Source organism: Protopterus annectens, chromosome 1.part0 (assembly GCF_019279795.1).
Source record: "Protopterus annectens isolate FY-2018-M chromosome 1.part0, PAN1.0, whole genome shotgun sequence".
Taxonomy (NCBI): Eukaryota; Metazoa; Chordata; order Ceratodontiformes; family Protopteridae; genus Protopterus; species Protopterus annectens.
The window spans coordinates 75650496-75677753 of NC_056725.1; the positions used below are offsets into that span (position 1 = coordinate 75650496).

The 27258-nt window shown below is 40.3% G+C and overlaps 1 protein-coding gene across 2 annotated transcripts in view; it reads left to right on the plus strand.

The window, feature by feature from the left end:
- The window catches only part of LOC122812676 (bone morphogenetic protein 2-like), a 249738-nt gene extending 222993 nt beyond the window's left edge, over positions 1–26745 (plus strand). The window contains exon 3 of one of the 2 annotated variants that reach the window (XM_044084830.1): positions 21525–26745. In XM_044084830.1, coding sequence (XP_043940765.1) covers positions 21525–22441 — 917 coding nt within the window. In that variant the 3' untranslated portion in view covers positions 22442–26745. The remainder of the gene's footprint in view (positions 1–21524) is intronic. The other variant, XM_044084867.1, reaches the window with a different exon arrangement.
- Positions 26746–27258: the final 513 nt, after the last annotated feature.

The window sequence follows — 27258 nt, forward strand, 5'->3', positions numbered from 1 at the left end:
GAGCTCCATTGGATAATAATGATGCAAGCAGAAAAGGAGCCGGTACTTAATTATAATGCTTCATTGAAGCTAGCCCAGAAAGGGCAGAAGCTGCTACATTAATTGGCTCTACTTGATTTGAATGAGTTTAAAACCCAGAGTTTTTAAGTGTTTTTAAAGATCTGAAGAAGGGCAAGTCCCAAAAATACATATCTTTTAATAAACTTGATTTTTATACCTTGAACCATGGTTATCATTTCCAGTGTCATTGTATTTGTATACACATGTATACACATGAATGCCAGCATTACTTTATGGGAAGTCACATTACAGTGGGGAGTGTGAATATGCCTTTTTCCCACTGTTGTAGAATCTTGAAGTTGATATATATATATATAAACACAACCGCTGGATGTTTGATGCACTAGAGATTTCATGAGATGTAAAAGCTGTCTTCTTAAGTGAAGTCTCTGGCTGGCAAACAGCATAGCACTTGTCCGGCATCAGCTTAAAGTTGAGAAGGCCTGTTCTTTGCCATTTCCTTTCTCTCCAACATCCATTCAGGACTGAAGAGCAAACACAGCTATTGATAACTTCATGACTTTTCTGTGAAACAGGCCTAGGATGCAAACTGGCTGGAAAAAGGATATCCAGAGCACTGGTGACAGCCACATTATATGTCACCCCAAGTAGACATGAATCTTCATCACTACCCACATCATCAAGGAAGTGGATCTCAGAGTGGACAAAGAGGACAAGGTCAAATCACTGACTCTCCTCAGCTTGTGACAGATAACCAACACTAAATCTGTATGGCATAATGTGGGAGAAATGAATCAGGTAGTGGTCACGCCAAGGTACTGGAGACTTGCAATACCTCCATGCACTTGGTTTCAAGAACAAGCTGGAATATTAAGTTCAATGACTGGCAACATTTATGGGTAGCTGTGTAGACAAATTGGTTGATGCCAAAGCACACCAAAAGACTGAGCAGCTTCATGACAAATTTGTACATCTTGTCATCTACCCAAGAATTTAAGTCACCAAGGATTAAACACCTTGAAGTCTTGTGAATTAGGTCAAGACAAGAATCTTCAAACTCTTCTAGAAATGCTTTGAGTTAACCTGGTAGATGGAAAACCAGGAGGAATCTGTACCTCACTCCTGTATTGTGAAATACTTAAGACAGGACAGATAATTCAGCCTCATAGTGAACACAGTCTAGAATGGAAGAAAAAGAGATATCCTCCCCTCTCCCAGAAGTTCTATTTCTGACCTGTCTAGGTTGATTAATAATATGGAGACCAGGGAAACAGAGACCTCAGTGTATAGACCAGAGCTGTAATCTAACCAGGTTTGATTGCCAAACACCATGTATCTTCTCATATCTGCTCGATACAAGTGCTTGTTTCCACTGGGGGCAAATGAGGTTTGGTTTGGTTACGTAAATTGCTCAATGCAAATTTTCTCTCCCAAAGTCTGTAAAATGTTTCAGCAGACTTCCATTGTTGTTGTAATAGATGACACATTTTGTTAATATTCCACAGTGTATTTTGAGATACATGTTGTAAATATTGTCATTATTCCTAAACCAAATGTACTATGCCATACTAAAAGAGATTTATTCTTGTAAAATTAGTATATGTTAAATTACTTCAAATCTTGACCCAAGCTCCATTCAAACCTGCTGCAAAGGTGGATGTAAAATTTCTGATTACTTCAGCTAGAAGGGTATCAAAGCTCCAAGCCCTATCTTGCTAACTTTCATATATTAACTTCTGCAAGGACAGTGTTTCCTTATGCACTAACCCCACTTTTTTACATAAAGAATCTACAGATTTCACTAAGTCAAAATATTAATCTACCAGTCTTTTTTTTTTGAATAAGGGAGGATACTTTCTTCATTTATTAGATGTGCACAGGTAATTACATTTCTACTTTCAATGAACCAAGCCTTTTAGGAAGTTCGGCCAATTGTTTCCTTCATTTTCTAAAGCCAAGAGGGATCAAGGCATTTCAAAGGTGACCTTAGCTGGATGACTGATTGGCTGCATCTCCCATGTATATAAGCAGAAAAGTTTAGCTTTACCTAAAACACCTAAAGCACAATCACAAGATCTGTTTCTACTTCTGCAGCCTTCTTTTCTAGGGTCTCAATTGGTGAATTTGCTCCACTGTCACCAATGTTTATATATTCATATCCCATTACAAACTGAATTTGTTTTCCAGAGGTAGGGTGTCTTTTGGTTCTGCTATACTCTGGAACATCTTTCCATGAGACCACCCGTTGAGCTAAGTAGCTATGGACTTTGTCCCATCATTCAAGGAATGGATGGAAAAGACAACATCAGATACAACAATTATGTACATACCATAATGATAGGTCTGTGTTTCCTGTTTCCATCCTTCCTCAACATCCCGCCCTCCTACCCCCTTCCATCTCATGGAAATTTATTTTTCCTTGGGCTTCTGGTATGACTGTTTGGACTGCCATTGTTACAAGATTTCATACTCTTGCAACTCCAGGGATTTTCAGGGATTACTATGGTAACTGCATAACTTTCACACACACATATATATATATATATATATATATATATATATATATATGTGTGTGTGTATGTGTGTATATATATATATATATATATATATATATATATATATATATATATATATATATATATATATGTTGTTGTTGAGTCTTTCGGCTTTTCCCGGTTAGGGGTCGCCACAGCGGAACTCCAGTCCGCTAATGATTGGTAGTTGATTTTTACGTGCCGAGTTACCAGCCCTGACGCACAACCTTCAACGAAGGTATGCCCATTCACGCATGTCTCCATGCAGAAGACGCTCTAGCTGAGAATCGAACCGGACAGCATCTTACTGTGAGGCGAGTCCAGGGAATTTTGCATTGCTTTTTGTAATTCACAGATGCCATGTATTCCCCAGAATATTTAAGGTAAATAAACATGAGGGTCCATACCTGTCTACTGTACAGATTTTCACAGAATATGCAGATTTTTGCCTCTTATTTTTGGTCTGTTCCTAATAAAATTTGTGATTTTCTGGATTTTTGTGGAAAATCAGTGAAAACTGAATTCTCTAAATAATGACAATCATTGGAGTTTTAGACTTCATATCCTGCAGAATATGCATGGCAGCAAACAACCTTTTATCCTATCAAAGTTATAAGCTTATGGAAGCGATATTTAAAATTTGTCCCTATTTTTGGGGCTTTATACCCCATTATTTTTGGCTTTGTCCAGATTTTATTGTGCTAAGAAATTGAAAGCTATGTAAGAGCATTATATTTATAGCCCTTTCCTCTATAAAATGTGTTTGTGGCACACTTTTGGGGTTTAACAGTTATCTATACATAGGGTTGGATTCAGAAAATGTTGCCAAATAACAGGAAGCAAATGTACATGATGAACTACAAAGAGCAGGGTGTGTGCAATTTAGAAAACTCAGCAACAAGATGGAGCCTGCTAAAATAACATAGTCATGTTATGTGTTAATGACCATATAATGAAGCACTGGGTATGATAATAAAACAAAACAACAGTGTTGCTCAGGAATGTTGTGCCTGCTTTAGATTTGTACATAGCCATATTTTGTCTTTATGAAATATGTAGTAGTATACAATATTAGGGGTTGCTGCAGCTATTATAAACATGTACCATCAAGAGGTTCTTATTGCAGCCGCTGTGTATGATGGTGCATGAAGTCACCCTAGAGGTGCTGGGTCATATAAATACACTTAAAATATTTCATGTCCTCTGTGACAACAACATAGTGGACTATTACTGAATGGACACAGACACCATCCAACAAAATGTGGACATGTGTTGGCCATGTCTGCAGCCCCATGGGAATTGTGGAGTACCTGTCCCAGTTGATACAAAGGTATGTGTAGCTGTACATATATATTAGTTACAGAAACCTTTTTGGAACCTGCTCTGAACACAGCAGGGGTATCTCAGGCATCTGCCTTGAGAATAATCCATCAGTTTCTTAGTGTCATGCTTCATCATATAAAGGAGCATATGTGGTTCTCACATGCCTCAGAGAAGAGACCAACACCACGTGGAGCTTCTATGCCACAGCCCATTTCCCAGAGGTACTGGGCTATAAACTGTACCCACATTGAAATAAAAGCCCTATCTGGTGAAATGGGAAGGAGGTGTATAAAAACACAAAGAATATCACTCCATTAACTGTAAGGTAGCCTGTAATGCACAGGTATCATCTACAATTTGTGTACGCACATGTGTGTGTGTCTGTAGGCCACCTAAGCAGTTTTCTTGACAACCACATTTTGCACACATTATCTTTTGCAGTGGTTTGTGAGGGGTGACTTCCCACAGGATCATCTTGTGGGTGATGGTAGATATGCACTGGAACCCTGGCTCATGACACCAGTTAGAAATCCAGATAATCAGACTTACCACTGGTACAACCATGAACCATCACAAACTGAAAATATTATAGAGCATGTGTTTGGGATTCTGAAGTCATGCTTTCACTGATGGGATACATCTAGTGGTGCCATGCAGTATAATCCCCCAATGTGTGCCAATGTACTGACAATGTGTGCAGTGTTACACAACATTACTATAGTTAGGAAGCAGTTACAGTAGTGTGGCCTCATGTAGTAGCACCAGTTTCCAGCACAATATGCAGTGCTAGCTTTGACAGATGAGGAGTCACAGGAGAAGCCAGCAGCAGGGGATGACTATGCCATATAGAGGTAGCAACAGTATGCCATAGCACTGGTAAAGTGGCAATGGATTGCACATGGCTTTAGTATATAACTATAAAGGAGTTAATCATATGCACTACAGTAGAAGTGATGCATGCAAAAATACCAGACTGTGCTTATCCATGCTTTGGTTGGCCACACTGTGCATCAGACACAGATAAACTAAGTAACAATGTACAAAGGGCAGGGCACAGTAATCATCATTTGCGCAAGTGGGAAAGGGAGTATGGGAGTGCATGTCTTTCATGGGGAAGTGACTGAGTGTGATTGCTCAGATGTACTAAAAGAAAAATATCTTGTTTGTGTAGTGGGATAACAAGATTGGGTAATGGTTTAACATGTAGAAGGGCTAGGGTCAGTGGTTGTCTGGGATGTGATGGGTGCTGTGAATGTGTGTGTGTATTTGTGTGCACGTGCGCATGTGTGTGTGTGTGTGTGTGTGTGTGTGTGTGTGTGTGTGTGTGTGTGTGTGTGTGTGTGCGTGAGTCTGCCGGCAAGGATACAGCCTCCCCACATTGTACAGCACTGTGGCATGGCCTACTGGACAGGTTCAGGGCCTGCATGACAGAGGGTTCATCTTCCCATGCATGCACCTGCCCATGATATCTGTCTCTGCCTGGTCTTTCAATGCCTGTGTTATGACCAGGGATAGATGCTGATGTGCTACATGACAATGACTACTGCCTGCTAGAAGATGTGCTAGTCCTGTGACCATGACCCTAGGAACACACTGTCCAGGGTATAGATACATCCACAACTGATGTTGCTGTGGAAGTGCTAGCGCTGTGGGAGCAGGATCTTGCCCATCTATGGCAAAGTTAGCTAACATCTGTGGATGAGCTGATGAACAGCCATGACCATGGCCCCTTACCTTGACAGATCACCCCCAGAAGACACTGTGTACTCCAATGTATGAGTCAGTCTATGCAATGAATCACATATATTTATTTATTTATTTTATTTTATTTTACATTTGTTGACCAGGCTTGTCTAACTGGATATATGTCCATTTTCAGTAGAGGCCCAGGGAGAAAAGCTCCAAAGACATGTTTCAAAAGTATACGTACAAACAATACACAAGCATCAGGTATTATAATAATAAAAAATCACAATTATCATAGTAAAAAAAAGTCATTGACAATGGTACAGTGCAGTAAAAGCCTGGAGGATTTTAAAAGGATGTACACTGAAGTTAAGAGTTAAAAAAATAGTATGAGTAGAGTGTATGGAGACATAGTACAGGTTAGGTAGGAAATAGAGAAAAGGAAGTTGTTTGAGTAATAAAGATAGAATGGATTTACTTAAGAAAAGGCCCCACAGATAGATTTAACTGAAGATACCACAGATATGTTACTGCTACTGTGCTTCATCAGCATCTATCCCTGGTTATGACACAGGCATTGAAAGACCAGGCAGAGACAGATATATGGGTCATGAATACCTGTAAGTCAGCATGCACATCCTAGATCACCCTCACAACCTCTGCCATGACCTAGTAGAACTAGTCCATACCTCCACAATGGCCTAGCACATATATTGGGTAGCAGCTACTGACACTTCAACCTTGGGAGAAGGGATAACTATAACTTCAGCGAGCACTACCAATCACCCCATGCATTGACACTTCCTGGTCAAGAGTTGCTGGAGCAGATTATGGGTAGATGTGGAAGCTCCACCAACTGCAGGAGGATTTTTCTACACCTGTTTCTTAGGCATAGTTCTGTTGGTATGGAAAACAGTGGAATTAACAGCTATGGTTCTACATAGGCCTTGGAAATCCAAACAGTAATACTACACCAATAGGCCATCTAGCATGTTGTAATTGGGCTTGACACTTACATATGTGTATCCAAATACAAGTTTTATTTGAACTTCAGGCATATATGTGTCATGAGCACAATAGTTCCTCCAAAAAAGCACACAAGGTCATCTTAATGAGCACATGAGCATTACAGTCATATTATGTATAAGGCACACAACAGTAACAATGGTGTCCTGCACAGTACTGTTGTTACAACCTATGTGTAACAAACCTGCATGCTACAACATACATTACACTTGCAGTGTACCTGTTAAGAGATTTTTGGCCAATACATGTAGAAGCACAGACAAACTGACGTCACTTCTGTCTGATAAAGATCTTTGTCTTGTGTCACAATTATATTGTGTATATTCTTCCCTCTGGCTTTGACGAGTACACTTCTTAGGGGTCAGCTCATTGTTGTTTCTGAGTAACTCAATTTGTACTATGTGCAATCCAGGTAAGCATAGCATTGATGTGTACATAGTGCTGTGCACACTCATTAGCACCTGTGGTAAGCCACACACAAGGATGTGGGAATTGTCATCCCATAATTAACCATCTAAAGCTGGACTAGCTGTAGGGCATGTATTCTCAGCAGTAGGTAGAGGAAAGGAGGACCGCCATGTTTCATAAAGTGTCATTGGAACCATAAAATGTAATATCTATACTTATTATTTTGCCATCCATTGCACACATGAGGTTTCCTTTGATACCCAATGGTGTATAAAGAATGGGGCATGCAAGAACTGTTTTGGATGCCAATTCTCTGTCATCTTTCCTGAGATCTGTCAAGGTGATTCATTATGAGTGGAAAGTAGAGTGTAGTGTTCCTATTAGAGCCCAGAGGTAGTATGAGGAAGAGTCCAAAATTCTTCTGGACACACTCCATAAGGATTACAGCAAGAGGCAGCTGCAGGAGGGCTATACTGGGTCACAGTATAATGCTGATGCCCATAATAGTTTGGTGGGAGGTTGGCCTAATGGTTAAGGTGTTTGCCTTACAAACGCAAGGTGCAGGGTTTGAGTCTCACAAGGGATAATTGGCTAGGCTTAAAATAGCTCACAAGGGCAGTTAGCCTAGTACTAATCTATGAACCTATGAACCTAAGACTGTCACCAATGCTACTTGCATCCCATGTACAGGGAAATAGTGTCATCATCACTATAGGGACATGAGTAAATACAAGCCTGACCTTCTTTGCCAAAAGGAGTATGAAGTTAAGACACAGTTGCAACCTCTGTTGTATGAATATAAAATCTTGTAGCTCACCAAATAATCTGACACTGTATGACACTGCCCAAGCTTTCGTTATGCTCTTTTCATTGCTATAGCCTCTTCAGAGATTGAAAGGAACAGATAGATGCACAGGAGCAGACTAGAACACCTAAGAGAGCACCTAGGGTGAGAACAGATGTTGCCATAAAAATAGTTCTGTTTTAATAGTAACACATGTACTCGTTTAAAACAATTATGTATAACTTGTATACAGCAGTACCATATGTGTCAGTACTGGCATAGGTCAAAGGTATTAGTAGGAGTACGCAATGTTAAAGGTGTGCTTTAGCATGCATCTTCCTGCATGGGTGGACAAGTGAATTATCATATGAAGTCTGCGTAGTCTGAAAGTGTAAGTATGGCTATGGGATCAATCCTCCCCCCAAACAAAAGTTTTCTATTATCATGGAGAGTTATTGTATGTCTTGTCCCAGTAATATCAGTGCAGTAATACACAGCCCAGATATGTCACATCCATAAGTATTACTTTGCTGAGCCTTCCACAGCACACCATTGAAATATCTGGCACTTGTCTATCATAGCTGATGGGAATATGTACTGTGTGGGCAGTATGTTTCTTTTGTATACGTACACTTGTATTACTGTCAAAACACAAACTAAAGCACCAGCCACAGAGTGTTGATACATAGTGCCTGCTGTTAATATTGTATCATGTTAAAGTGCATGCACTGTGCCTGTTAATGTTGTATCACGTCAAAGTACATGCAGTGTGCCTGTTGATAATATTGTATCATGTCAGAGTGCATGCACTCTGCCTGTTAATAATACTGTGTCTTATCAGAGTGCATGCACTCTGCCTGCTGTTAATATTGTATCATGTCAGAGTGCATGTGAGGATGCCTTCTGGCATGCACACTCCCCCATACATACTGTTGATAGAATTCCTTCTATAGTGCTATTATACTAGGTATTCCACTTAACTGTATCAATAAGAATTCATTTTTGATGGTGTTTGCATTTCTTCTCCCCCTCCCTTTTGCTGAAATACAGTCATTTTGTTTATTGTTTTGTTTCTGTCTAGTTGTTTTCCTATTGTATGCAGCAGCAGCAGAAGCAAAGCAACATCACCTATCCCACCAGAAAGTTCTGTCATCCCCACATAAGCAGCAGCAGTAGCACCACCTCCACTGCCACCAGGAGCACCCAGCACATCTGGCTCCCAGCCTGCCATAGTTGCCTCCACTCACCTCCTGCTTTGTCTGCACCACCTTATAAGGTAGCCTGCACTGGGAGGCGTTACAGCAGTATCTGCTGGGAGCAGTGCAATTGAGCTGCCAGAGCATGTGGGTGAGATAATATAAATGTACAGGAGGTTCAATGCCCCAACTGGTCACATGAATACCATGCTTCTGCAGGCAATTTGTTGATTTATGTCCCTGCTCCAGCTTCTTAGATGGGTCCCAGTAGTGACAGTACCCATGGTGGCAAATAATCAGTCACTGGGTCTAAGCTGGCCGAAACTGCATCTGTGAATTCCTCCAACCTGGTCCACCTTGTTTCTGTCCATGCCCATTCCTGTATGTTGTACAGCCATCACCTTAGCATTGTCTTCTCTCTGTCAGATATTTCCTTCATTTTTGTGTTCCTCTCCCTTGTTATGTTTCCCCTAACCATGTTGGTCATGTATAACTTTCCCTACTACCAAACCTCCCCCTCTTACTCATGTCATACTTTTCTGATTTCCTTCCACAACTTTCCCTTCTCTTATAAAAATTAAATAAATAAAAGGGCACCTGTCCCACCCACTCCAAAAAAGACCCCCACCTATATCTTTCAACTTCCCACATATTTCAATAAGTAGTGTTACTGTCACAAAAAAGTATTACAATACCGGTGTGTATAATACAATGATAGTAAATTATAATCAGTAAAGCATTACCATTAGTAATGTGTAAATTATGTCAGGGAGTTTGGCATTTTCTACCCAAATGTATTTATGGATTTGTCTATGACTGTTGAGCTGAAAAGCTGAGAAGTATGATCCTACGCCACCTCCATCCTACTCATTCCTTATTGGCTCAGCTTGTGTTCTTCCCTCTTCTTGCTTCCCCTCTTTATCTCCATCTCATACTCCCATTTTTAACCTTTGACCTGGTCAAAAAGGTAAAAAACAAAAAAAATAAGCACAGAACACACATGTCCAAAAAGGGCTTATAAACCAAAATCATATTTCTGTTGTCATACATTGTATGATAGTTAGCAGAGAGCAACATCAATGCCAATATGTAACCACAGTGAAATTACACTTCTCATCCTGTGGCAAACATGAAGTAAAACCCTTGCCATGCTCTAATGACATTGCCGCTCATCTTGCAAATGAGATGAGCATTGGTGTGCATCACCCAACAAATATGAAATGAGATAAAGTTAATAGTTTCAGTGTAATGGTTTCAATAGTTCAGTGCATGTATGAAATGATGTCTATAGTGACAGTGCACTGGGTGGAGGTTCTCATCCCTTGACAGTATTATGCTGTTTTTACAATATTCAGTTTTCAGTATGCAACTGTGTTGCATTTCTCCTGAAATGTGTTATGACATCTTTCCTATGAGTGCTTTTGTGGCATGCCTGGCTACTCTTCTTGTTCAGAGAATATCGGTGACAAAGGCGTGGGTGCAATCCATTTAAGTATATTTCTGTGTTCTTGCGTTCTTGCTGTCATTTTTTCTGTTACCCTGATATGTGTTTTTCAGTAAACTTTCCTGTGAGTGCTTTTGTAGCATGCCTGGGTAATGCTCCAGTTGGGAGAATATCAGTGGCAAAGGCATGGATTCATATCCATTCAGGTGTATTTTGCTTTTCTTGCTATTACGTGTTCCATTATCCAGAAATATGTTTTTCAGACGCCTTTTCTATGAGTGTTTTTGTGGCATTTCTTGCTAATGCACTAGCACAGAAAATATGACTAAGAAAGGCATGCCAACAAATCCATTCAGGTGTCATTCTGTTTATTATCATGTCACCTTCCCCTCAAATATGTTATACTGATATCTTCCTTGAGAGTATTTCTGTGGCATACCTTGTTAGATGAATGAGGATATAATGTATGTGACCTGAGATGATAGGTCAGCTCCCCCTTGGGAATTCCTATTGTCATTTCTTATTGATATTTATGTTATAGAATAGGCATACTGATCAAATTTTGATGTTACCAGGAGTGGTGTAAGTCAGTATTTGTGTTACTTTAGTGAATCCTACCTCTCCAGTATTTCACATAATTGTAGATTCTAGTGTTGTCATACCACCTTTGCTACTGTGTTTTATAGCCCTGTTCTGCTCTGCATCTCCTGTTGTAGTCTTCTCTCCATCTCTGCACTTTCTATCGCTAAAGAGAAATCACGGCACTTCTCCATTAACTGGCAATGACATTTTTCCAGTCATAGTACAGTTGTCTGAATACATGTTGCTTAAAGTTACAACAATTCATTGGCTATGTAGTTTTGCCATCTGTGCATGTGGAATTGGAATGCTTACCATCACTGCTTATGCATCATCATCATTCTTCTTCTTCTTTCGGCTTTTTCCCAGTTAGGGGTTGCCACAGTGGATCACCTTGTCCGCACATTGAATGGCAGTGGAGTTTTACGGTGTCGAGTTGCCAGCCCGGCACCCAACCTTCCACAGAAGGCACACTCACACGCACACCTAGGGCCAATTTAGAGTGTCCAATCCACCTGCAGCATGTCTTTGGGATGTGGGAGGAAACCGGAGCACCCGGAGAAAACCCACGCGACCACAGGGAGGACATGCAGACTCCGCACAGAAGGCACCCCAGCCGAGGATCGAACCGGAGAACCTCTTGCTGTGAGGCAGCAATGCTAACCACTGCACCACCGTGGCCGCCCCTTATGCATCATCATCATTATCAACCCTTTTCTCATTTTCTACATAGGATCGAGGTGTCGGATCAACTGTTGCCATCTTTCTCAAATTCAGTGTCACTTTTCCACATTCTTTGACAGTCACACCAGTCTCTCTTTCTGGCTATCTCTCTCTCTAGTCTTTTCCTCACACAATTCACTCATTTATTTACTGGTTACCCTCTTTCCTTCATTCTGTCTGTCCCAAATCTTCTTCATCAAATTGTCTTCTGCTTTTCTGAACATGCGTCCAAACCAGTAATCTGTTCTCTTTGACCTTCTTTACAATCAGAGCTACATTGTCTCCTGCTCTGATCACTTCTTCATCTGTCCCATAATAGGCACCTTATCACCAATCTCAGGCACTTCATTTTCATCACCTCTAGCTACTTCAACTGCTCAGCCTTTACTGCCCAGGTTTCTGTACCATATAATAGTACTGGTTGCACCATTGTTTTGCACACCTTAGTTTTCAGCCTCTGTCGCATTTTTCTGTCTTACACTGTCACTGATACTGTGCTATTTGGCTGCAGACCCTCTGATAACAGCTTTGACATCATCATTCAATCTTCCCTTCTCCTCAACCACCCCTCCTATTATACTTCCAGCTGTTAACCTGTTCTTCTAGTTGCCCTTCTATCTGAATTTTCATTTTCTTATGATTTGCTCCATTTGCTGTCACTCCAACTTTTTTTATCTGTAGTCAGTTTCATCCTATGTGCCTTCAGTTTTGTATTCCATTCCCCTGTGCTTTCCTGAAGCTCTTGCTCAGGGTCTGCCTGTAGTGCCACATTGTCTACGTACAGCAACTTTGTTGATCTGTCTCCTCTGACCTGTTTTCTAATGTAGTTCATCATCAGTATGAACAGCAGTGGGCTCAGAGCTGAACCCCGATGCACATCTACTCCCACTGGGCACACCTGTGAGACTGAACACTGTTTGTACTCAAATCATTGGGTCCTTGTACATAGCCTGCACTAATTCTAATGTTTCTGGGACTTTGAAGCATCACAGGACTGCCCAAGTCAGCTTTCTTGGGACCTTGTTGTATGCTTTGTCCAAGTCCAGAATGGCGCAGTTGGACTCTTTCTTCATCTGTAGCTTCTTTCCAGTTATCTGTCTTACTGCAAACATTTGGTTGGTTGTGTTGCATACTGATCTGAATTCAAATTCCTCATTTCCCATCTGATTTTCTACTTCTCTGCACATTTGTTTGTCAATCACCATCTCCAAAATGTTCATGAAGTGTGACAGAAGTTTGATACCTTTGCTTTGGTACACTGGCACTAGGTTGCTTATTCACCAGTCATCTGGGATACGTCTTTATCTCCATGCTGGTATGAGTACCCTGAGGAGTAATTTCTCCCCTGTCTCACCTAACATCTTGATCATATATGATGTCATTTGAGCCTGCTGCCTTCTCTGAATTCCTTAGTGCTGTTCTCCAACTTGTACACTAACCTTGTTTACTACAGCTCCTCAAACTGTAATCTGGTCAGGAGGTAGTCTACTATGATTGACCATGGATCTGTTCTTTGGCCATGATGAGAATCTTATCACTCACACTGTCCCAGATGCATGCATCAATAATGGGCCTCAGGGCTCATCTTGCACACCATGTAGAGAGTCTTGATTAGACCTGATCATAGATGTGGCATTTCTGAATCCCAGGGAAGATTCTAACTGAAAAAGTGATGCATGTATTTCCAGATCTTGTCTCATCTCAAGAGTGGATTCTTCCAATGTGTCTATCAAGGGAGACCAGTAATAAGAAGACTTGTATTTTATCACAAAATAATTTATTAGTGGGTCATACACAGCTTTTCTCTCAGTGAACGGGCAAGTCAAGGTTGGGAAAATCATGAGAAAATGAAAAGAAAGCCAAAACTATACAAACTCCATCTAGCATCTACTACACACTCTCTCCTCACTAAAAACCTACTTTGTTCTGGAGATATCCATCCCAACACTGGCCCCTCTTCTCTCCCCAAAACTACCTCTACACTGCCCCCATCTTACTCCTCTAACAGTCGCCAACCTCAGTCACAACAATCATCTCCATCCAAATACTTAACTATTTACTCATTGAATATTCAGAGTCTAGCAAATAAAGTCACTGAGCTGCACTTATGGATAGCTCTCAATACCCCTAACATCCTCTACCTATCTGAAACCTGGCTCAAGCCATAAATCTCAAATAGTGAAATACTCCCACCAGGTTATAATATCTTCAGATCTGATAGACCTGTAAAAAAGGTGGTGGCGTGGCCATCCTCTACTCAAACATTCTTAACCTTTCACCATACCCTTCCCCAATTCCTGACTTCCTCTCATCTGAAATCATCATCCTTAACTGCCATCTGAATCCCCACAAAAAACTTGCAATTGCCTCTATCTACCTTCCTCCTGTTAACAATCTGCCCATTCTTGAAAACATCCTATCCTGGTTCTCCCACAACATACCATATGAGACACTTATCCTTGGTGATGTCAACATTGATTGGTCCAAACTCACAACTGACACCCCCCAACTCAGTATCCACCTACACAGCTTCCACCAACTTATAACATCTCCCACTCGCTTCCATTAAAATTCCACTTCCAGCTCCATCATGGACTGGATCCTTACCAATTCCCCCCACCAATACCACAATCCCACCACCTTGCCTGACTCCCTCAGTGATCATCTCCCTACCATCATCTTAAGACACTACTCCCATATTCTTAAACCCCACCTTATCAAAGACTGTTAAAAATTATCGACTTTCAATTCATCCCAATTTAACTCCATTCTCCACAACATAGATTGGTCCATTCTAAAACACCTCCCCCTAAACGATGCTGTAAGCACTTTCAATAGCATCTTCATGAATACTCTAAACTCCTTAGCTCCCTCTAGGAAGATCAGAGTAAAATCAAACCATGCTCCCTGGCTCTCCAAAGAGACTAGGTCCCGTGTGAAACAAAGAGATCATGCTTGGAAAACCTGGACTAAAACTAAACAACCACCTTTTCTTCAAAAATACAGGCAACTGACGAACCTTGCAAAAAAACATACAACTAATGACAAAAAGTTGTACTATAGCTCTGCTCAGCTTAACAACAAATCCAATCCTCGAAAGTTTTAGTCAGCTCTCAACAACATCCTCTATCCTGAAAAGCCCTGTAATCCCTCCCCATACCCTAACTCTTCCTCTCAGGAAACAGCTACACTCCTGAATAAACACTTTATCTCTTCCATCCAAAATCTGGTAACCTCTAAGCCAAACTCTACTTTGACACCCACCTCTCCAAGTCCCACTAACACAACTTTGTTATCTTTTGAGCCAGCTCCCATTGCTTATATCAAATCTCTACTACTCAAGCTAAAGCCTTGCTCTCCTTCCACTGACAATCTATCTCCTACATTCATCAAACTTGCTGCTGACTCAATTGCCTATCCTGTATCTATACTATTTAATCGATCTATTCTAGAATCAACTGTCCCCACCTTTTGGAAATCTTTCTTCACTATCCCTCTTCATAAAGGTGGAAACTCCACTGACCCCTCAAACTACTGACCCATTGCCATTCTGTCCCCCCTCTCCAAGATATTAGAAAAATGTATTCACTCACAGCTTCTCAATCACCTTCTCACACACCACTTACTTACCCCTACCCAGCATAGATTTCGTCTTCACCACAGCATCACCACTGCCCACCTCTCCTTTACTCATATCATTGCAGAGGCCCTAGACAACAATAAACTCATTTCCTGTCTCTTCCTAGATCTCTCCAAAGCCTTTGATGCTGTCTCTCATTCTTTACTACTGTCCAAACTCACAAATCTCCACCTATCCCCCTCCACACTTGCCTGGTTTAATAGTTACCTATCTGTCAGGGAACAATCTATCAAATGGCTCTCATCCTCCTCACCTTTCCTTCCCATCTCCACTGGTGTTCCCCAAGGCTCCATCTTGGGACCCCTTTTGTTTAACATCTTCACCAATGATCTTTACACCTCATGCAAAAAATCCTCTCTTATTCAGTATGCCGATGACTCCACACTTATATCCATCTCAAATAACATTCCTGAACTACACTCCCTGACCCAACAGGCTCTACTATCCACTGAACAATGGCTCTCTCACAACCTATTGATCCTAAATCCCAAAAAGACCAAACTCCTACTTTTCCTTCCCCGTTCTCTTTCTCATCACAAAACCTCCTTTTTTATTATATCTTCTAACAATACAAACATCCAACCTGACACCCACACAAAACTTCTAGGGGTCATTATCGATGACAAACTCAAGTTCAACCTACACATACTCCAATGTATAAAAATAAAAAAACAGAAACTAGGTCTGCTATATTGGAACAAAAAGTTCCTAACCCCTGAATCTAGACTTACCCTGGGCCAGGCACTCCTCCTCCCCCTCCCTCTTGTATGCCACCCCAGTTCTTACCAATATCCAGGCATCCACTCTAAACAAACTGCAACAGACTTACCATAAAATAGCCAGATTCATTACTAACTCCCCATACAACTCACACCACTGCATTTCTTTAAACTCTCTTCATTGGCTTGAACTTCCCCAGTTTCTGCTATATTATCAATTTCATATGCTACACTCTATTATTTATAAACCCTCCTTCTGTCCATCTCTATCTTCCTTAGTCTCCATCTACATCCCATCCCGGACCCTCTGTACTTCTAACCAACAATTACTTGATATCTACCACCCAAAAAGGTCAGTAGGCAAACTACTCTACAAACACTCCCTTGCCCATGCTTGGAACAAACTTCCCCTTGACTTACGTTCAATCTCCCACACCTCACACTTTAAAAATGAACTAAAAGCTTATTTTCTCAATTCCAGGACCTGCCCTTGCCATGACCCTACCTAGTCTTCCTTCCCTTTATGTACCCTCAAAAGGACCATACTTAGTACCTCATTACACCTTTCTATCGAATGTGTCTACCATGCATTTGCACAATTTTATACAAACAAAAAATGTTTATTGTTGACCTATTGAACTATATCAATGTAAAATTGTTACTTAGCTTCTTTTTAATGCAACTTTAACTTTATGCATGTAACCTAACGTGTGAATTGTTTTGCTATAACTGCTATTATATCAATATTGTTTAAAATTGTACTTGTTTTAAAATGTATTACTGGAGCTTTTCTCCTCGGGTCTCCACTGAAAATGCGCCACAAGCCCAGTTGGACAAACCCAGTTAACAAATGTCAATAAATAAATAAATAAAATAAGTAAAGTAACACTGGTAAATGAAGAAGAGATGTTTTTGCATTCATTTATTTCCAGACCATTACCCAGCACTGTATGCTTCAAGTATGCTCTTCTCACTGAACAAGATAACTTGATGTTTGTGATCTGTACGCATAGTCAACATGCTACTCTACATATATTGATGAAGTGTTTGAAGTCCAAGAGTAAGAGCTGGGCGTTCATAGTCCATTTCTGAGTATGTTTGCTAAGTAGGCAGCAGTATATGAAATACTGTTAATGTTTCTCACTGCATTTTGTGTGTAAGCAGAGCATCTATGTCGTACCCTGAAGCATGAAAGGAGTAACTCTCTCTCAGATGGAAAATGAATACTTCAGCAGATGGTATTAAGGTTTTAGACTTTTGAAATGTTGCTTCCTGATCTTTTCCGTGTGTTCATAGTACATCTTTGTGTAACTAGTAATGTTTAACAAGGTTGCAAGACTCACCGAGAAAATGATTCTCCAAACTGGTCATATGTGTGCATACCATGAGGAGCTGAGTGCGTATACATCTTGTGATGGGCTGGCATATTAATGGAAGAGTAAATAATGAACGAACAAAGGAAAGGTAGAATAAGAAAGGAAACCCAAATTTGTTTTCAGGTCACGGACATTTGTACATGTAAATCATATGTATTTACTATATGTCCTGAGTATTGCACTTACTTTGCAAAAGTACACCATTGTATTTTCAAGATGTCATTTCCTGGTAACACTAGACTAAAAGTTGTTGGTTTACCAGTCCATTAAATGTAGCTGTGATCAGCTGATTCCTCGTTTAGGGCTGCCTTTGGTTCTGTGTTCAGGAGGTATTCTTGGCTTCGGCTTCAACCTTTGCCAGATAATATCTAGGCTAAGCTGATGGATGCTCCCACTCAGTAATAAACATCTGTTTGGTGCTGCTGCTGAGTTGTTTTGAGTTTCTCCAGGAAAAAGGTAAAGCTTTACAATACGTGAAACATTTTTGTTTCACCTGTTCCTAAATTTCAAAGGGATTACCCTAACAAGCCTCCTTTTGTTCATAGACTGTCTCCCCCTCCCCCCAAAGGTAAGAGGGTGGTAGAAGGGCTTTTCCTGCTAAGGACACCCAAACCCCTTCAGCTCAGAAGACTCCTTTTTCTGACAAACCAAGTGCTGTCTGACTATTCTTGCCCTGCTCTTCTTAGTCACATTTCTCTATCTCATCAACTTTCCTTGTTCCTTCCTTTTTGGTTAAAGCTCACTCAAAACTTCTGAGTTCTTTCCGTAATTAGTAGCATTTCATGGTCTGGACCCCCCCCTTTTTTTTGAGGATTCCTCAGCCTCCTCAGGAACAACTGCCCTTTTTTCCAGAGTACTTCATGGCCTGTTAGCTCAGGGAACAATTCAAGAAGTTCCAACTCACAGGGAGAAAGGGTTTTCCTCCAGAAAGTTTGCTTTTGGTCCCCAGGAAAGAAGGTACCTGGAGATCCCCTCTGGATCTCTCTTGGCTAAATACCTTTTTGAAGGTTCCTTCCTTACATATGTTATCCTTTAACCTTGTTTCCTGCTCTGCTTCATCAGACTTTTCTTGTTCCCCTGGATCTCAAGGGTGCTTATCTGCATATTCCTATTCATCTGCTTTTCAGGAAATGTTTGTTTCTCTGTTGCTTCCTGGCATTTCCAGTTTTCTGCTTTGCCCTTTGGCCTCTCTACTCCCCCAAGGGTCTTCACCAAATGCTTTGCTCCTTTGATTGCTTTCTGGAGATTGAAGGGGATACAGATCTTTCCTTACCTGGATGACCTCATTCAGTCCTCTTCTTCAGAGATTTTCCGTAAGCATTTCCACCTAGCCATTTGTCTTCTGCAAAGCCTGGGGTTTACTGTAAAGTTAAAAAAAATCATTCCTGACTGCTTCTCAGGATCATGTTTTCTTAGGGTGCAGGCTCCAGACTTTTCCAGTGCTGCCATCCCTGCCTCTTTCCAAGGCTTTCTTTCAATCACTTCTTCATTTGGCTTCAGTTACAGCCAAGGAATTTCTAAGGGTTCTGGGTTACATGGCTTCCACCATTCCTGTGCTTTCTCTGGTCAAGCTCCCTATGAGAGAGCTGCAGTGGTTTCAAAAGTCAGTTTGGCTTCAGCAGTCTCATCCTTTATATTTTCTAGTCCTTCTTCTTCCATGTCTCAAGTTGGAACTTCATTGTTGGATTCATCAGTTGTTCCTCAACCCAGGCTTCCTTTACAGCTTCCAGTCCCCTCTCAGGAACTCTTCACAGATGCCACTGATGTGGGATGGGAGCCTGTTTTGGTCCTCAAAGTACATGGTTTAGGCCTCTTAGGCAAAAGGGCCATATAATTGTTAGATAAGAGCTTTTCTGGCTTCAGGCTATTCCTTCTCTCTTCCTTCCAGGGTTGCTCAGAATTCTCACAGTCAATACCACAATGATGTCGTATATCAACAAATAGGGGGGGGGCAAGGTCTTACCTTCTGTACAGACTAGTTCTTTATATTTGGCATCTAGCTGTCCAGTATCAGGTGACCCTTCAGGCAGTTTATATTCCCTCAGATCAGAACATAATTGACAGATTGTCTGAGCAGGTTTGTAACAAATTTCTTGAGTGGATGCTTCACACGGATGTGTTTCTGCACATTGTCCACCAGAAGGGGGACTCCTCAAATACATCTTTGCCTCCCCTCTGAACAGACAACTTTCTCTTTTTTGCACCAGTGTCCTATGTCCTCTGGCCTAGAAGATGGACACCCTCTCTTTCTTGGACGTGGATGTTTCTTTATGCCTTCCCTCCCTTCCTTTCATTCCAAGGATCCTGTACAAAATAAAACAAGATGCTCCCAAGATCTCGCTGGTGACTTCCTTTTGACCCAGATAGAATTGATTCCTCCTTCTGCATTTAGCCAAGGGCAATCATTACAAGTTACTTCACAGGGTGGACATAATCACACAAGACAATGGGTCTTTTATCCATCCCCATCTGTCAGTTTGTCATCTGATATTGCAGGTGATAAGGTTTTGATCCTTTTCAGACACTACTTTCCTGAGGATGTGTGTTGAGTTCTGCAGGAGTCCAGGAAACCCACTACTAGAAAATCTTTGTTCAAATGGAAGAGATTTTTTTTGTGTGGTGTTTCTCGTAACCTGGATCCACTTACTGTGGGTGTTTCTTTTCGTTCTCTCTCATTTGTGTGAATTGCTCAATACTGAGTTGGCGTATTCTTCTGTTAAGGCCCACGTGTCAGCTATTTCTGCTTGTCTGCCTTTGACTCCCTCTTTGACTTATAGATTTTGGGGCCAAACAGCTTCTTAAAGGTGTTCTTCACATTAGGCTTCCTGGGAAACCTGTTCTTCCTTCCTAAGACCTTAATTTTGTTTCCAAAAAATTTGACTCTGGCTCATTTTAACATGAATTAAAACAGCATCGCTTAGCCTTATGGCAATGTACATGTGACTACAACTACAGAGGATCTTCCCCCACCTGATCTTACTAACTTTTTTTCTCCCCTCTGCTTAATAGTTATGCAGCTATCTCTTGCTGTCTTCACTCTACAGTATCCAAAGCAGATGATATATTGTGCTTTGTATATTTTGTATATAATGTATACTGCCTTTGGCATTCTAGCTAGAAATTTATGATAAGATTGTATGTCTTTTTAAAATTATTTCTCTATGTATGTAGAAAATGTGATTGTATTTAAATTTCTTTTGTATGTGAAGCTTTTCTCCCTGAGCCTGCACTGAAAATGGGCATATTTTTTTTTGCCAGAATTCAGATATTTCTTAAGGTTTTGTGTGTTTGGATCACATTATAAGTTCTCTTACTTTCCCTTTGGACTATCCACTGCATCGTCTCTTTGGTCCCAACACCTTTGTCTTTTCAAATCCCAGTGCCGGAGTTTATCAGAAGAGAAATTACTTGGTGGAGACAATGGATATCCTTAAATCCAGGTCTCTCATTCTTCCTTCTGCTCCAGAACAGTCAGTCACAACAGATGCTTCAGATTTAGCTTAAGGAGCAGTTTCAGGAGGGATGAAAGTTCAGGGGGTGTGGGACATCAAGGACAGATGCAAGCACATAAATATCAAGGAGATGCTTGCCCTGATCAAGGCACTCAACTCTCTGAACCATAGGATAGGAATTTTTTCTTTCAAACTGTGGTGATCCAGGCTAAATGATGTTGAGTTAGGCTTTGAAAATTTCAAGGTATTACGTTTTTCACTAGTCTTATACCTAGATTTCATATATGCCCACAACATTAGCAACTCTAGGACAATGCTGGCTGTGCCTATCACCTGTCAGTGACACTAGAAATTAGAATGTTTATAAGTTTTCTGTCTTTCCCAAAGAGGCAAGTATTTCCTTGATAGGCTTTCCTTCTTTTCTAACCAGTCATTTCAGTTTTCAATTCACTCCCAGATATACATTGTTAGTTTAGTTAATGAAAACGGTCTTGTTTCAAGATTTTCTTGTTTTTACTGTAGATAACAGACATTGACCTTTATTTATATAGTGTTTGATAACAACACACATGCAGTTTTTACATGTCTAATATTAATTTCTTTGTTTCCTCAGCAGATGGTGTAGAAGGTACTCTTGTGGAACACAAAGGAAACTTTTTTTCTGTTCTTTTCAACATCTCATCAATTCCAAAGAATGAGGAATTGACTGCCGCTGAACTTCGTTTATATAAAAAGGGAATTAGAAATCATGAAACTCCTGGACTGCAACAGCTTAAGTTGTATTATGTTGTAGGATCCCCCATGTCACCAAGAAAAACTAGACTGTTGGAAACTAGGTTATGGAGTTACCATCAACCTAAGTGGGAGAGCTTTAATGTCAGTACAGCAGCGACAGAGTGGATGAAGAGCAGATGGTCCAACATGGAATTTATAATTGAGGTTGTTCACTTTAATCAGAGTCAGAGTCAGACAATGTCAGACTTGTGGACTGAACAAGTAAGACTCAGGAGGTCAGCCCCAAATGATGACAGCAGCTGGTCTCGAGAGAGGCCTTTGTTAGTGACTTACACTCATGATGGACAAGGCCAAACTCTGGTCTCCAGGACTAAGAGAAGTAAGCCTTTCGTCTTCCGACAGTACAGACGAGTTGGGGGAAAAAAGGCTTCATCAAGGACAAAAAGAAATGGGAAACACTCAAAGTTAAAGAGGAAGTCAAAGTCCAAGTGCAAAAGGCATCCACTCTTTGTTGATTTTAAGGATGTTGGCTGGAATCAATGGATTGTTGCTCCAAGTGGATACCATGCTTTTTTTTGTCATGGAGAGTGCCGATTCCCACTGTCAGATCACATGAACTCTTCTAGTCATGCAGTGGTTCAGACACTAGTAAACTCTGTGAATTCCCAGGTCCCCAGAGCTTGCTGTGTGCCAACTGAACTCAGTCCAATAGCTATGCTTTATCTGGACCAAAATGATCGGGTAGTTCTCAAAAACTATCAGGACATGGTGGTAGAAGCGTGTGGATGTCGCTGACATTGTCCGTTTGCTAGAGAGATTTTTGACAGGATTATTATTAAAGAAGTTACACAGTAACAACTCTGATTTTTTTGCTAACTTATATAAATAATATTTCTACCAATATACAGTAAAAAGACTGCAATTCTGTATAAGAATGCTATTTTTTTAGTAAGTCAGAATATACAGCATTGCAGAAGTTGTACTTGTGGAAGATTTTGTGCAATAATATAATAAAGTGATTGAAGACCCAACACAGTGCTAAATATTTAAAGATAATTTACTAAAAAGCATTTTCTGGACTAATATCTCTTTTAAAAGTATAGATGAGTCCTGTCAAAATGCCATAAGACATTGCTTAACTAAAACTGTATTGTTTTATTTCAGGAAGTATACTACTTGTTTATGACTGGTCACAAGATGCAAAGGTGAAAAATCTCAGGCATCTTTATTGAAATTATGCAGTAAACAACTGGCTTTATCTGTTTTAATATTCTGGCTGTGAGATACCTGGAGAATTTTTATAACTATGTATTTCTATAAACAACCTCTATGTTAAGGTATGCAAAGTTATCATGATTCCGCTCACCCTTACTGTTCCTTATGATATTCTACCATTGGCTGTTTAAGTAGTAATCTATTTCAGACAAAGTCAGATTGTATATGGAAGGATTCTATCAGTATGGATATGTTTTATGCCAACATTTTGCATATATTAGTACATAGACTATGTACTGATATAATATCCTCATTTTTAACTGATTTCACTACTTGGGATCTTTGCTCTTTTTTTGCTCTTTATCTGTGTGTCGTACTAAATTACTAGGAAATTTGTAAGTCTGACTTACCTGTTTGCATAGAATAATGTTATTTGTGATGTATTTGTAAAAAAGCTGTTAATCAGCTCCGACTGTCTTTCTCTTTTTCTTTTTGCTCCTCCGTTAGTCCAGTTTTCCAGAGGAATAGCTTTCAAGCTATTTTTCTTCTGTAAAATCTGTAGATTTCTACTTTGCATTGTTCATGCCTCTCTTCTGGCCTTTACAAGTTTAGTGGTCTGAACAGGTCGCCACAAAATATGACTTAATAGTCTGGACTGAAATCATTATCATTATACAGTTCTGTGCTGTTTCTAATGTCTTTTTGAGGTCAATAGTCCAAAACAAACTGCAATTCTGTGCCGTTTATAATATGTATTTTCAGGTCAGTATTCCAAAATAAAATTTGAGATTAAGAGACCAATATACAGATGGTCAGGAATTAAACATATAAGTTTTACTTTTGTAAAAGGCATAAATGTGCCATTTTATGCAGTTTAAGGAGAGAAAGAAAATGCTGACACTTTTTCATATATAACTGTGAAGCTATTTCTGTTATTAGTATTTCTGCCATAGATAAAATACCCCCATAATATCTCCCCAGGGTCTTGCTGTTTTTCACATTTATTTTTGCTTCCCCTTTCATTCAGCATTAGCTGTGTCCCAGTACCTGTCATTAGTGTCCCTAGAAAGTCTGACAGAAGACTGAGAGTCCTGTTATGTCACCATCCCCCAGATAGCAGGGGCCCTATTCCTTATATTCTTTCCCTTAAACCCCTTGAGTAATATGTGGAAGAATATCATGGTGGATCGTGGACACTGCACACCTCCCACTTTAGATAATTTACCAACACTGGCCTTCTCTTTTTTCTTTCTATTCAAGGCCCCTGATCTCCACTGGGAGCAGTTGCTAGGTAAAAAACAACCAGGTACCATTTCTTTGAGAGAGGGTATGAGACAGAGAAACAGGGAGCATGTGATGGGTTCTCAGCAGCTCAATACCCCTTCCTCAATCTCCTGTGCTGTGTTGTTAGTTTCTTGGATTTGAGCTGCCAACAGTCCAGATTTAATCCCTCACTTTTGCTGGAAGGTCTGCCTAAACTTCTTATTATATAGTTAGTATGAACAGCTTCTTAATTAAACAAACATGTTTGATAGTGGTGTATCTTCAGTGAACCACAGCTGGATTAGTGCAGTAGGGAATTTAAATCTTTCTAATAATAAAACAAATCAGCAGTGCTGCAGACTGCATCCTGAAGAAGCACCCTTCTTATACCATGGCATAGCTTAATCAAAATGATACTTCTTCAAAACATAAAAGATAGGTCTCAACGTTGCTAATAAATGGGTTGGTAGCCCACATTATTTAGTTGTACTTCCTCTTACAACATTGTGTATTTCTCCTCAGCTATCTGCATCTGCCTCCACTTACTTTTATCAAGTTGTTACAGCACTGAGTAATTTGTATGACTTCATTCTCATTTTGGTAACTGGGGATGTCTCATTGGCAGATAAGGTGCATTTTCAGAGGAATTTTCAGTGCAAAGATAGAAGAAAGCACCAGTAGTATAATGAGCAACAGTGATTCATCACAGAAAGAAATGCTGTTGCCTAATGAAAATGCAAAGCAAATATACCTGCATGATTTCAGATGGAGAAATTCTAATGATATCAGCTGCTCCGTCTAGAGCAAGGATGCACTTTACATGCAATAATAGCTACCATTAAGATATGGGCACAGTTAAGCTATGAGAATGAAATAATGAACATGAGAGGGGTTCCAGGGCTTTTCAGTGAGGCAGAAGAGTGCAGGAGGGGACACTGTTGAAATGGTAATTAGAAAATTGTGAGTACCTGTAATTTCAACAGCTGGCTTAAGTAAGTAATACCAGAAAGTCATAGTAAAACTCAAGGACAAAGCAAAGTGTGGGGGATGAAACCTGCATTAATGAGAAAAGACTCTGTGACTGAGGTAGAATGGGCTGGCAAAATGAGCAATTCTTTGACAACGTTTGAAAGTACTGCCTTAACAAACAGAACAAAAGAAGCAGTATAGAATAATGGGCATATTGGAAATGCATAGGTCATCTCCAACATACAGAGCAGAAGTAAAGCATTCCTTATCCTTAAACTGGCTGCAGTTTAATTTGGGCATTTCTAACAATGAGAATGAAAGGCAATATAAGGAAAAGGTGAGGGGTGCCCAATGCCATCCCTGTGTTCCAAACTATCCACTCATTTCAAGTGATCACCTGCAAAGTAGAAGAGAGAGAGAGAGAGAGAGAGAGAGAGAGAGCAAGGCAGGAGACATTTTTGGTAGAACAGTGTTTCCAGTTTGTTGAAAATTTATCCATAGTGAATTATTGTCTGCCTCCCATTAATTTATTTGATTATTTACATTTGTAAACAGGAAATGTCCATCTGGGAAGACTTATTTTCCGTGGATTCCCAGGGAGAAAACTGTCCAGAACAATGTGGAAACATAACAGAAATTTGGTTCCTGTATGTGTTCTTAACTCAGCAGAGCTCTGATCACAAATCATTGGCAAAACAATTCATATTGCTCCAACTCAAGTGCCATCAGTTTCAGATCACAGGTGCCCAGGGTCATAAGGAATATGTAATAATGGAATTTCACTGAAAAGCCAGGTTCGTTGCTCCTTGATATGTGTGAAGTCTCATCTCCTCACATCTACATGTTGCAGTGTTGTTCTGTAAGTCAAATAATTGGATGGTTGTATGTATGTATATTTTGTATGTATGTCATACAACAAATTCTTGTCATGCTGTGGACTTTTCTCCACGAGAAATCTGATCTAATACCCCTCCAAGTAAGTAGGTGACAATCAATACCCAGCAGGACAAGAAGGGCAGCTAATATATCCCAGTGACATCTGCTAAATACCAGTGGCATCAACATCTTAGAAAAGTCTGAGCCAGCTCAGCCAGATTGTGAAATGACTTTCAGCAGACTTGATGCATGACTAATAGTAACTAACCAACCAAAGGCATGATGTGTTTATCCACACAAGCCCCTGTATTATTTAGGATAAAGGAAACAAAAGGTGAGCTATCTGCTATCTCCTGTTCAAAACATATAGGTGCACCATTGTCTCTTGCAGTTATCAAGGTAGTAATTGATGTTTGTCATATTGATCACTTCTGCAGTAGCCTTAGCTATATAGTTTATATCCTGCCAAGGATATAAAAAACAGCCAGCTTCCAGAGCTTCAGGGTACCTTCCATCCACCCAAACTGTCAAGCAGCTCAAGCTGACTAAAAGACACATTTGGGTGCAAAGCCCTTTAGAGCTTTATTACTGCTGAAGAGAGTACACTCTTCTGAGGCTTTTGAGGATCAACAATCAACTTGTGCTTTCCTGTGCTGGAAACATAAGTTCCCTTTGGGGGGAATATTCCATTTTATTAATTTTGTTGATGTTTATCACTTTACTCTTCAGAAAAGTTATTTTAAAGCTAGGAGGGAGTTTTTGATTTAATGGACTGTCTTTACACTGTAACATACTTTTAAAGGGAGGACTCATTTTTTCCTGTCACTTTAAAAGCAGTGTAAAATAAATGAAAATATTTTTTTCTGGGGAGAAATCATTTTTTCTTTGCGGGGATGGGTGCTTTCATTTGTGTTTTTGTCTCTCAGAAAGGTAACATTTCTGGACCGGACGTGTCTACTGGCAATTGTTGCTTGTCTTGCCCAGGAAAAAGGCACTATTTTCAGCTTTACTATGGAACAGACTACTAGTCCCATGATTGGTCCGTCTTCCAGCCACAAAAAGAAGAAGTTATCTAAACAGCCATTGTCACCACAACAGGGTAGCAATTTGCCTAAACCACAGGTGGGTGACTGTATTGTGGCCATTGGTTGTACCTCAGACCACTCATCTCACTCATCTTTTACCCCAGATCCCTCTGGTATAGCACCTGCAGCCATTATTGACCAGGTGTTTGCCATGTCCTCTGTGGCTGTTGGGTCCCCTCAGTGGGCAAGGGGGAACCACTCTTT